This window comes from Curcuma longa, chromosome 14, assembly GCF_044706935.1.
Source record: "Curcuma longa cultivar G26 ecotype Majalengka, Jawa Barat chromosome 14, ITB_CL_G26_1.1, whole genome shotgun sequence".
NCBI classification, from domain to species: Eukaryota; Viridiplantae; Streptophyta; class Magnoliopsida; order Zingiberales; family Zingiberaceae; genus Curcuma; species Curcuma longa.
The window spans coordinates 2,980,960-2,993,267 of record NC_133874.1 but is presented as its reverse complement, the minus strand read 5'-3'; the positions used below and the strand labels follow the sequence as shown (position 1 = coordinate 2,993,267).

General features: G+C 36.5%; 2 protein-coding genes across 2 annotated transcripts; both read left to right on the top strand.

The window, feature by feature from the left end:
• Window positions 1-706: 706 nt before the first annotated feature.
• Window positions 707-5,301, top strand: LOC141845293 (uncharacterized). The gene is made up of 2 exons (XM_074733354.1): window positions 707-1,579; window positions 4,507-5,301. The coding sequence occupies exons 1-2, from the start codon at window positions 816-818 to the stop codon at window positions 5,144-5,146; spliced, it is 1,404 nt and encodes a 467-aa protein (XP_074589455.1). The 5' UTR covers window positions 707-815; the 3' UTR covers window positions 5,147-5,301.
• Window positions 5,302-7,793: 2,492 nt separating this feature from the next.
• Window positions 7,794-11,078, top strand: LOC141845396 (uncharacterized). Its single transcript, XM_074733459.1, has 2 exons — window positions 7,794-7,832; window positions 10,198-11,078. The coding sequence occupies exons 1-2, from the start codon at window positions 7,794-7,796 to the stop codon at window positions 10,921-10,923; spliced, it is 765 nt and encodes a 254-aa protein (XP_074589560.1). The 3' UTR covers window positions 10,924-11,078.
• The last annotated feature ends 1,230 nt before the right edge of the window (window positions 11,079-12,308 follow it).

The following is a 12,308-nucleotide window of genomic DNA, read 5'->3' as shown; positions in this document are numbered from 1 at the left end:
AAGAAAGAGTAAATAGTAATTTTAAATGAAGTTATGTAATTATCTTTGTGATTATTTGATTAACCGATTCAACTTCTAGTTGATTTATCTTGCCCTTAACTTAAATTACAGTAGTTGAGTTGACTATAAAAAAAAATAACTAAGGAAGAAAATCTAAAATAAAATATTTTTTAATATTTATTTAACATAAAATACATATTTTTTATGGTAATAAAAAAGTTAAATTACTGGACATCAAATTCAAATATTGTGATGAGTTTATAATTTTCGCCACCTTCATTTACATCGAATTGAAAAACATAATATTCCAAAATCCAAACCTGCTCAAAATATCAAATTTCTGCAACATATCCATCTTCATCTGGAAGATGCTCCATGAGATGTTGTGGTATTTTTTGGGACTTGAATTGATTAGTACGAAATAAATTTATTAAAATAAATAAGGGTTAAATTTTAGTAAAGTTAAAGTAATGCGCTCTTTGTAATGATTAATTATAATTTTTTGATTTATTTTTTCATATATGATCGTGAAACAACTGAATGGTATGAAACAACTGAATAAGAGAATTTCATAGGAAAGGTTAGAGCGTGACGTAATATAACATATAGTCAGGGGGGTTTGTGCCATTTTGTAGGCAACCCACCACAGACCGCCGCCATAAACCCTTCGCCGCCTTCGGAAAGGCAAACCTCTTTGCCGCGCGGTCGCTTTGTTCCTTTCAGGCTCAGTTGTAAACCCTAGCACTCTTTCCCGGGCTCAGTTGTAAACCCTAGCACTCTTTCCCGTACCTGGTTTTCTTCCCTAACCGACGCCCATGGCAGAGCTCAGGAATCTTTCGGAGGCACGGGATTTGACGCGTATCGAGCGCATCGGGGCACACTCCCATATCCGAGGGCTCGGCCTTGACGCCGCGCTCGAGGCCCGGGATGTCTCCGAAGGCATGGTAGGTCAACGCGCCGCCCGCAAGGCCGCTGGACTCATCCTCAACCTCATCAAGGAAGGAAAGATCGCTGGTCGCGCCATCCTCCTCGCCGGCCAGCCTGGCACTGGGAAGACCGCTGTCGCCATGGGCCTCGCCAAATCGCTCGGGGCGGAGACACCCTTTGCTTCCGTCTCTGCTTCCGAGATTTTCTCTCTCGAGATGTCTAAGACCGAGGCCCTTACCCAGGCCTTCCGCAAGGCCATTGGCGTCCGCATCAAGGAGGAGGCAGAGATCATTGAGGGTGAGGTTGTCGAGATTTCCATCGACCGCCCTGCAGCTGGAACATCATCTGGCCAGTCCTCTTCGAAAACTGGGAAATTGACTCTGAAGACGACCGACATGGAGACAATTTATGAACTCGGAGGGAAGATGATAGAGGCGCTTAGAAAGGAGAAGGTGCAGAGTGGAGACGTGATAACCCTGGATAGGGCCTCCGGGAAGGTCACAAAGCTTGGCCGGTCAATTACACGATCGAGGGACTATGATGCCACCGGCCCTAGCACTAGGTTTGTGAGGTGCCCGGAAGGAGAGCTGCAGAAGAGGAAAGAGGTTGTGCATTGTGTCACCCTCCATGAGATTGATGTTATCAATAGCAGGTATGACATTGTCTTCCGCCAAGCATTGGTACACATTTATTCCAGTTATATAGAAAGAATTTAAGGAGAGACCATTTTATGATTTCTTTCTTTGTTGGACCAAGTGAGAGCTGTTAACATATTTTGCCCTATTTCGTTTGAACTATTATGCAAGTATAACTTAATTTGGAATAATTTCTTAATTGAGCATGACTGCTTCGCACTAGGATGAAATTGGAATAATTTTATAACCTTTAACTATTATCAGGGCTATTTCTGACCATGCTTGCTTTATCTTCTGGATGTTGGTGCCTTCATATTAAAATATTTGAGTGTGATTGATGGTGCAATGTGCTTAGTAGGTTTAGTGTAAATTTTATCAAATATTTTCTAAACTTGATTGTCCAAGTAGAGATTGATGATTTTGGAACTAGATCTATACTTAAACTAGAAAATTATTCCATTTCAAAGAAACAATATCTACGAGATTTTCATTAGAAAGCATAAGAACAAAGTTATTCTTGACTATTTAATCAAACTCAGTTACACTGATTCAATTTTATTTAAGCTTATGCAGTGTTCATTCTTATTGATTCTGATCAAATGGTTAGCTTAGAACTGTAGATTTTTTTTTAAAATACTTATTTATTTGTTTTTCAGCCTTTTGACCTAAGTGAACCAATGTGTTGATATTATAAATTAGCTTGTTTCTTGGAGAGGCTTCATGCCGCTGCATATATTTTTGCTTGCTTGCTTAAATTTGGTTTGGCAAAGTTTTGAGCTAAGAAAAAAAAAACTTATTGCAGAAAGATTTGTGTTGCATTTAGTAGATTTATGGGAAAATCTTAGTTTTTTAGTTGAAGTGTTCTGTAAAATTTGTTCAAAAGCGTATAATCCTCATCATTTTTTTTGTTTTGTGGAATAATATCCATTGCCGTTTATGATGCTGTGTACCATTACACAATATATTTTTTATATTGACATCAATAAAGGTGTATAGCCATATAACTATTCCAGAGTTTTTTTTCAGTACTTGAATAATCATCTCTAAGAGTTTGGCATCTGCTATATGTTTTTTTTTTCATGTATTAACATCTTTCCCTCTCTCTTCCCCTCCGCTATGGCTCCCTTTCCTTCTAGTAGACATGGCCTAAGTGCGAATGAATCCAATCAGAGTATTGTCATTGTATATAGACTCTGAAATTATCATGGGACTAGTAAACTCTACAAGATATTAACATTACGTCATGCCTTGGCTAAAGCATTAAAGAAAACTATTGAAGAGTTTGTGACTTTTATATTTGATACCCCATGAACTGAGTCATCCATTACTACAGATTTTGCTGTCATGGATTTTTCTAGTCTGTTTTGGTGAAAGGTAATACAGTTTCCTTTACATTTCCCCCTTGTTGATTGTCTCCAAATAACTAGAACACTTGTTTTTTGGCCATGAGTTCCTTTAGTTTAGCTACAACTAAGATTTATCTCTAGATTTTTATGTCTTATAACTTTCTGACCTATGAAAAGTTAGCCAACATTTTTTGTTCAATATAGATTCATTTCTGTGCTTGTGTTTAAGATTGTATGCACTTTAAGTCATCCTATTATGTTAATCCTATAGGATTTAGTGAAAAATAGCTCAACAGGTACGAATTTAGTTGGCAGACACCTAGAGTTTGGTGTATTTATGCCTTTAGGCTATGTCAAGAATGCTAAAATTGGTTTTCTTCTATTTGAAATATTAAAATGGTTTACTCTACTTGACTGTAATATATTAGCATGATTGTTTACCAATCAATTAAATTATGATTTCGCAGGGATTTGATTCAAATTTGATTTTTTGTTATCTTATTTCAGCTTTAGAATTCTACATTAGCTATTCATTTGGTAATTATGGTTGCCACTTCTGTCCTGACATTTTTGCTCTAGATAAGACAAATAACTTGGGTTCTATGGAGTCCACTACTTGTTCGAGCTGTATGTACATTTTTTTTATCTGGAAACAATTTAAATTAAAAAACCCTGATAAAATAAGGTATCTGATGATTGTAAAAATCATATTGAATTTGGAATCCTGATCAGGTTTTGAGTTATCAATGCTGAGCATGTAATGATTGTTGAAAATATTGATAAATCATTATTCAATTGTTTCTGGTTATATAAGCTCTTCTACTGTCAAATGAACAATTTCATGATAACACAATGAGGCACAGATCAAGTGCATTGATATGTGTGTATTTATAGAACAGTGAAGTGCTTATGTAGCTCTTGTTGTGATGCTATCTGACTTCTTGCACTGTTCAGCGATTATAACTCATTGGAGAGGTTGAAACATACCATATTTATGGCACTAGATGCTTTAAAGAAAGAAAGAAAGAACTGCTAACTCATGGTTATTCATTTTTGCTTGCAGCCTGTTGACATTACTTCGCACTGTTACTGTTGCCAATTGCATTGTGGCAAATTTCTGTCATTGTTGATTCGTCTAAATTAGCTTGATCCTCATTGGTGTTGCAAAATCTTCTTCTCATTCATATGTTATCAAGCTTCAATTCTCCATTTGTCAATTCTGTCGTCTCATATCTTTGGTGTCATGACATGATAGTGCCCTTTTGGTGTGTACTTGTTCCTATTAGTTATTCACAGGGTTGAGATTTTTATGCATTTATTTTCTTATAGTGTGAAACATTTGATCTCTAACAACAGCTAGATTAAGCCGGCAAATGTTTTCTTCACACCATGTATTTCCCATTTGCCTTGTTTGCATTCTTAGCAATACTAGTAAAACTTGGCATATTCAGTGGATTAGTTGGAATTTGTTCTGCAATTTTAATTCTATTTATTTCCAGCTTTGATCTATAGATACACGGAGGTCCTGGTGACAAAACTTTCCTTATTTTCAAGCTGTCTCACACTGATACTCCCGTCTTTTTGTCATGCAAATTCAGAACACAGGGTTTTCTTGCACTTTTTACTGGTGACACTGGTGAGATCCGAGCTGAAGTGAGGGAACAAATAGACTCGAAGGTTTCAGAGTGGAAAGAGGAAGGAAAGGCTGAGATTATTCCAGGGGTTCTATTCATTGATGAGGTCCATATGCTAGACATTGAATGCTTTTCCTTCCTAAATCACGCCTTGGAGAATGAGATGGCTCCAATTTTAGTGATCGCAACAAATCGTGGGATCACAACAATCCGGGGAACCAACTATCGGTCACCTCATGGAATTCCAGCTGATTTCTTGGATCGCCTTCTCATTGTAACCACCCAGCCATACACCGAGGAAGAAATTGGTAAGATTCTTGAAATCAGGTGCGACGAAGAAGAGGTGGAAATGTCCAAGGACGCAAAGCTCTTGCTGACGAAAATTGGCGTGGAGACATCACTGAGGTACGCCATCCACCTAATCACAGCGGCTGCATTGGCTTGCCAGAAGCGAAAGGGCAAGACAGTGGAGATGGAAGACATAAGCAGGGTTTATGGGTTGTTTCTTGATGTGAAGAGATCGACCCAGTACCTAATGGAGTATCAGAACCAGTATCTGTTCAATGAAGTACCCAGGGTAGGTGAAGAAGAGGCTATGGAATGATTAGGCAGTGCCCTGCACAAGAGGTTTGAAGCTGTTATTGGTCCTTGACATGCCGTGTTATTGAGATGTAGATGCTGCCTGACTATTGTCTTCTGCACTGCAGATTAATTTTGTACTTGATACTGTCTCTGTTACTAGTAGTTTTTATGAAACTAGGCTCCTGTGTTTGTCTCGATAATCTGTAGGTTAATTTATTGTGGCTCATTGTTTTTATTTGACTGTGTGTCACATTAGGTCAAGCAGTTTGAAACTTGTATCTCTTGGGCCCTATTTTCACTGTTGCAAAAATTTTGCGTCCAGTGGGGGAGTCGGCCGTTATGCACCAACAACAAACATAATGCTTGTTATACTTGCTATATGATGGTTAGTCTTATTTCAGCAAGGTGAAATTTATTATCCTAACGATTTTACATGGTCGATTTTATAATCATATGTGAGGAGGAAAATTGAAAAATTACAGTTGATCGTGATGGGGAAGGCATTGCTTTAGCGAAGGCAATATCTTCTTCTATCGTGGTCAATTACAGTTTTAATCTTATTGAAACATTGGCATGTGGAGCAATAACACATAGATGCTTGACGGTTTTTACTTGGCCCTACAATTAGCATGGACTAATAGATGGGTGGTGATCCATGTGTGTTAGATTGTAAAATATGAAATGGTTGGACGCTTGAGAGGAAGTGATAAATATAGATTATATACCTATAAATAAATTTGATCTACTCTTGCTATCGATCTAGTAAGATCATACAACATTAAGTACTAACACTATCATTAACACATCCTCAATAAAGCATCTCGGGCATTCATATCTAAAATTGTTTCAATGTTATAGAATTCAATAGAATGCTTTAGTTTATAGATAATTAGAAAGAGGTTTTTTTGTTGCTCATTTCAATGTTATATCTAAAAAATTGATTAAATTATGTGTATATCATTACGAAACGAAATTAGTTTACTAAAAATTAAAACTTAATTGGATGTAAATATTTTTAACTCTAAAGGTGGGAAGAGATAATCAAATTAACAAATATAAAAGAAACATGCATTAAACAATTAATTAGAATAAAAATTTAATTAGAAGTTATGACATATTAACTAAAAATTAATCATGTCAGTGCTAATAATTAGAATAAATTAATATTGAAACTGTAGCAACATGACACGATATAGTATTATTTTGGTTAGGAACTAAAACTCTGTCATGTTTACACCTTGCCTACTGGTCCTATTGGATAGATGATAATTAAAAACATCTATTTTTTCTGAAATTTTGACAAAAAGAGCCTATTTGAACTATCATGGTTGACTAGATGGAAGTATTGATAACTGTTAACCAGTAGTTTGATAGTCATACCAACAACTCCAGTTGCACTTTCAAAGCTTGAACAAGAATTTAGATCATTTGTTTCTTGCCTTTGGTTAATTCTTTGTGAAGCATATTTATGGAGACCGACACCAACTTCTTATTCTGACAGTCATTGACAATGAATTTATTTGTTAACTACTTCTCTATTTAACTGATGGAAAGTTTGCTTGAATAATTATTTGGTGAAATTAAGAATAATCTGAAATCGGTATCAATCTTTTTAGAGTGATATTAGGGGTCTTTATTGATCTGACATGATAAAGATGGATCAATAATCGATTTGACCTAGCAAGTCAATAAGTCAATAGTCAAACCATGCTTTGACTGGCTCAATCACAATAACATTCGGCTCAGTCCAGTTCAATCTCACTCGGCCTGGGTCTAAGAGGCCCTCAGTCGACTCGGCTCTGTAACTATACACCCTTCTCGGATGATCGGTCCACCGTCTCAATCGCTCAACCGCACAATTCTATCACCTCGCCCACACGACTCGACCACTCTGCTATACCCTCAGACGTCTCGTCTATTCAACCTCACTCAGCCTTCGCCACTCTGACCTCAGCAATCATTCGACCATCACTCAGTCTCGGCCTCGATCATATCGGCCACTCAGTCTTGCCTTCGAGCAGCTCGACTACTCCGTCTCAGTCTCTCTTAGCTGCCCTGCACTAAAAGGACAATCAAACGTGTGAATTCTGCCAAAGGACCAAGGCGGTTACTAGGTTATCAGGTCTGGTCCTCTAGATCATTCTCTGCTGTTGTTCACAGCTAACATATGAGAACAATCCACACGATCGAGCCGCCGGGCGGTTATAAAGTTAGCAGACTCAGTCCCCCATATGCTATATTGACTGCTCATTTGTCAGTGATCTATATAAATTATCCCCTTAGATACCACTACAGCCTGACCCCAGGTTAGAGGGAATGTTCCTCGTACTGATATATAAACCCTTCTCAGGTATCAAGAAATCTCTCTCTCGAATTCTCTTCAATTTCACATACTACGTTTTTATTCTTCATTCTTCATTTTCTCTTTACTGACTTGAGTGTCGGAGTGGTCTGATGGGAATTTCCGGTGCCTCGCTAACCCCCTTCGTCCAGCTCTTTCTTCTCAGATTTCTTTGCCGGTGGGATCAGTGAAATTTGAGGTGATATCTCATTAACTGATAGTTTGACCGTCTGCGACATCCAGCCGGAACACTGAGTATAAAAGCCATATGCATTCATCTTTTTGTTTATTTTTTATTTTATTGCATAATGCAGTGATGCTATGGACAATGGACCCTGCAGAAAGGGATGCCAAATTGGCGAATGAGGCACTGAAAAGAAAAGAGGACAGGGACCTTTTGTTGGATCGAAAGCGCTAGAGGGGGGGTGAATAGCGCTCGCGGCTATTTCGTTCTTTTCGGAATCGTATGAGTAAAATAAACGCAGCGGAATAAAAACAAAAAAAACGACACAGAAACACCAAGATTTACTTGGTTCGGAGCCTTGAGCGACTCCTACTCCAAGGCCCGCGATCGTTGATCGCTTTCGATGGGCAACAACTACATATATTTTTGCTTGCTTGCTTAAATTTGGTTTGGTAAAGTTTTGAGCTAAGAAAAAAAACTTACTGTAGAAAGATTTGTGTTGCATTTAGTAGATTTATGGTGAAATCTTAGTTTTTTAGTTGAAGTGTTCTGTAAAATTTGTTCAAAAGTGTATAATCCTCATCATTTTTTTCTGGTTTTGTGGAATAATATCCATTGCTGTTTATGATGCTGTGTACCATTACACAATAATTTTTTTTTTATATTGATGTCAATAAAGGTGTATAGCCATATAACTATTCCAGAGTTTTTTTTCAGTACTCGAATAATCATCTCTAAGAGTTTGGCATCTGCTATATGTTTTTTTTCATGTATTAACATCTTTCCCTCTCTCTTCCCCTCCACTATGGCTCCCTTTCCTTCTAGTAGACATGGCCTAAGTGCAAATGAATCCAATCAGGGTATTGTCATTGTATATAGACTCTGAAATTATCATGGGACTAGTAAACTCTACAAGATATTAACATTATGTCATGCCTTGGCTAAAACATTAAAGAAAACTGTCGAAGAGTTTGTGACTTTTATATTTGATACCCCATGAACTGAGTCATCCATTACTACAGATTTTGCTGTCATGGATTTTTCTAGTCTGATTTGGTGAAAGGTAATACAGTTTCCTTTACATTTTTCCCCTTGTTGATTGTCTCCAAATAACTAGAACACTTGGTTTTTGGCCATGAGTTCCTTTAGTTTAGCTACAACTAAGATTTATCTCTAGATTTTTTTGTCTTATAACTTTCTGATCTATGAAAAGTTAGCCAACAATTTTTGTTCAATATAGATTCATTTCTGTGCTTGTGTTTAAGATTGTATGCATTTAAGTCATCCTATTATGTTAATCCTATAGGATTTAGTGAAAAATAGCTCAACAGGTACGAATTTAGTTGGCAGACACCTAGAGTTTGGTGTATTTATGCCTTTAGGCTAAGTCGAGAATGTTAAAATTGGTTTTCTTCTATTTAAAATATTAAAATGGTTTACTCTACTTGACTGTAATATATTAGCATGATTGTTTACCAATCAATTAAATTATGATTTCACAGGGATTTGATTCAAATTTGATTTTTTTGTTATCTTATTTCAGCTTTAGAATTCTACATTAGCTATTCATTTGGTAATTATGGTTGCCACTTCTGTCCTGACATTTTTGATCTAGATAAGGCAAATAACTTGGGTTCTATGGAGTCCGCTACTTGTTCGAGCTATATATGTACTTTTTTTTATCTGGAAACAATTTAAATTAAAAAATCCCTATAAAATAAGGTATATGATGATTGTAAAAATCATATTGAATTTGGAATCCTGATCAGATTTTGAGTTATCAATGTTGAGCATGTAATGATCGTTGAAAATATTGATAAATCATTATTCAATTGTTTCTGGTTATATAAGCTCTTCTACTGTCAAATGAACAATTTCATGATAACACAATGAGGCACAGATCAAGTGCATTGATATGTGTGTATTTATAGAACAGTGAAGTGCTTATGTAGCTCTTGTTGTGATGCCATCAGACTTATTGCACTTTTCAGCGATTATAACTCATTGGAGAGGTTGAAACATACTGTATTTATGGCACTAGATGCTTTAAAGAAAGAAAGAAAGAACTGCTAACTCATGGTTTTTCATTTTTGCTTGCAGCCTGTTGATGATACTTCGCACTATCACTGTTTCTACTTGCACTGTGCCAAATTTCTGTCATTGTTGATTCGTCTAAAGTAGCTTGATCTTCATTGGTGTTGCAAAATCTTCTTCTCATTCATATGTTATCAAGCTTCAATTCTCCATTTGTCAATTCTGTCTCTCACATCTTTGGTGTCATGACATGATAGTACCCTTTTGGTGTGTACTTGTTCCTATTAGTTAATCACAGGGTTGAGATTTTTATGCATTTATTTTCTTATAGTGTGAAACATTTGATCTCTAACAACAGCTAGATTAAGCTGGCAAATGTTTTCTTCACACCATGTATTTCCCATTTGCCTTGTTTGCATTCTTAGCAATACTAGTAAAACTTGGCATATTCAGTGGATTAGTTGGAATTTGTTCTGCAATTTTAATCCTATTTATTTCCAGCTTTGATCTATAGATACACGGAGGTCCTGGTGACAAAACTTTCCTTATTTTCAAGCTGTCTCACACTGATACTCCCGTCTTTTTGTCATGCAAATTCAGAACACAGGGTTTTCTTGCACTTTTTACTGGTGACACTGGTGAGATCCGAGCTGAAGTGAGGGAACAAATAGACTCGAAGGTTTCAGAGTGGAAAGAGGAAGGAAAGGCTGAGATTATTCCAGGGGTTCTATTCATTGATGAGGTTCATATGCTAGACATTGAATGCTTTTCCTTCCTAAATCATGCCTTGGAGAATGAGATGGCTCCAATTTTAGTGATCGCAACAAATCGTGGGATCACAACAATCCGGGGAACCAACTATCGGTCACCTCATGGAATTCCAGCTGATTTCTTGGATCGCCTTCTCATTATAACCACCCAGCCATACACCGAGGAAGAAATTGGTAAGATTCTTGAAATCAGGTGCGACGAAGAAGAGGTGGAAATGTCCAAGGACGCAAAGCTCTTGCTGACGAAAATTGGTGTGGAGACATCACTGAGGTACGCCATCCACCTAATCACAGCGGCTGCATTGGCTTGCCAGAAGCGAAAGGGTAAGACAGTGGAGATGGAAGACATAAGCAGGGTTTATGGGTTGTTTCTTGATGTGAAGAGATCGACCCAGTACCTTATGGAGTATCAGAACCAGTATCTGTTCAATGAAGTACCCAGGGTAGGTGAAGAAGAGGCTATGGAATGATTAGGCAGTGCTCTGCACAAGAGGTTTGAAGCTGTTATTGGTCCTTGACATGCCGTGTTATTGAGATGTAGATGCTGCCTGACTATTGTCTTCTGCACTGCAGATTAATTTTGTACTTGATACTGTCTCTGTTACTAGTAGTTTTTATGAAACTAGGCTCCTGTGTTTGTCTCGATAATCTGTAGGTTAATTTATTGTGGCTCATTGTTTTTATTTAACTGTGTCACATTAGGTCAAGCAGTTTGAAACTTGTACTTCTTAGGCACCATTTTCACTGTTGCAAAAATTTTGCATCCAGTGGGCGGGTCTGCCGTTATGCATCAACATAAACATAATGCTTGTTATACTTGCTATATGTGGTTAGCCTTATTGAAACACTGACATGTGCACCAATGGTTTTAGTAAAAAGGTGAAATCTATCATTCTAGTAGTTCCACATGATCGATTTCATGGCAAAGTAAATTAAAAAGTTATAGTTGACCACGACGAAGAAAGGTATTATTTCAGCTTCGTTGAGATTCAATTCTTATTCATTTTAATAATTCTGTTCTATCATAACCAACTTAACTAGAGATGTATGTCGACTAATAGCGTATAGACGCTTGGTGGTTTTTACTTGACCCTACAATTAGCATCAACTAATAGATGGGTGGCAACCCATGTGTGTTAGATTGTAAAATATGAAATGGTTGGACGCTTGAGAGAGAGTGATAAATAGAGATTATATACTCTTGCTGTCGATCTAGTAAGATCATACGGCATTCAATTACTAACACAATCATTAATAAATCCTCAATAAAGCATCATGGGCTTTCAAATCTAAAATTGTTTCAATGTTATAGAATGCTTTAGTTTATACATAATTAGAAAGGTTTTTTTTGCTCATTTCAATGTTATATCTAAAAAATTGATTAAATTATGTGTAAATCATTATAAGTCTACTAAAAATTAAAACTTAATTGGACGTAAATATTTTTAAATCTAAAGGTGGGAAGAGATAATATAAAAGAAGCATGCATTAAACAATTAATTAGAATAAAAATTTAATAAGAAGTTATGACATATTAACTAAAAATTAATCATGTCAGTGCTAATAATTAGAATAAATTAATATCGAAACTGTACCAATATGATATGATATAGAAACATCTATTTTTTTCTGAAATTTTGACAAAAGGAGCCTATTTTAACTATCATTTGAAGGGTTGACTAGATGGAAGTATTGATAACTATTAACCCGTAGTTTGATAGTCATACCAACAACTCCAATTGCACTATCAAAGCTTGAACAAGAATTTAGATCATTTGTTGCTTGCGTTTGGTTAATTCTGTGAGAAGCATATTTATGGAGACTGACACCAACTTCTTATTCTGACAGTCATTGA

Bases quoted from the DNA above. Each gene is read 5' to 3' on its own strand.
- LOC141845293 (XM_074733354.1), top strand. From the start codon at position 816: ATGGCAGAGCTCAGGAATCTTTCGGAGGCACGGGATTTGACGCGTATC. The intron at 1,580-4,506 runs GTATGACATTGT...ATGCAAATTCAG, and splicing joins ATTGATGTTATCAATAGCAG to AACACAGGGTTTTCTTGCAC.
- LOC141845396 (XM_074733459.1), top strand. From the start codon at position 7,794: ATGGACCCTGCAGAAAGGGATGCCAAATTGGCGAATGAG. The intron at 7,833-10,197 runs GCACTGAAAAGA...TTTGATCTATAG, and splicing joins ATGCCAAATTGGCGAATGAG to ATACACGGAGGTCCTGGTGA.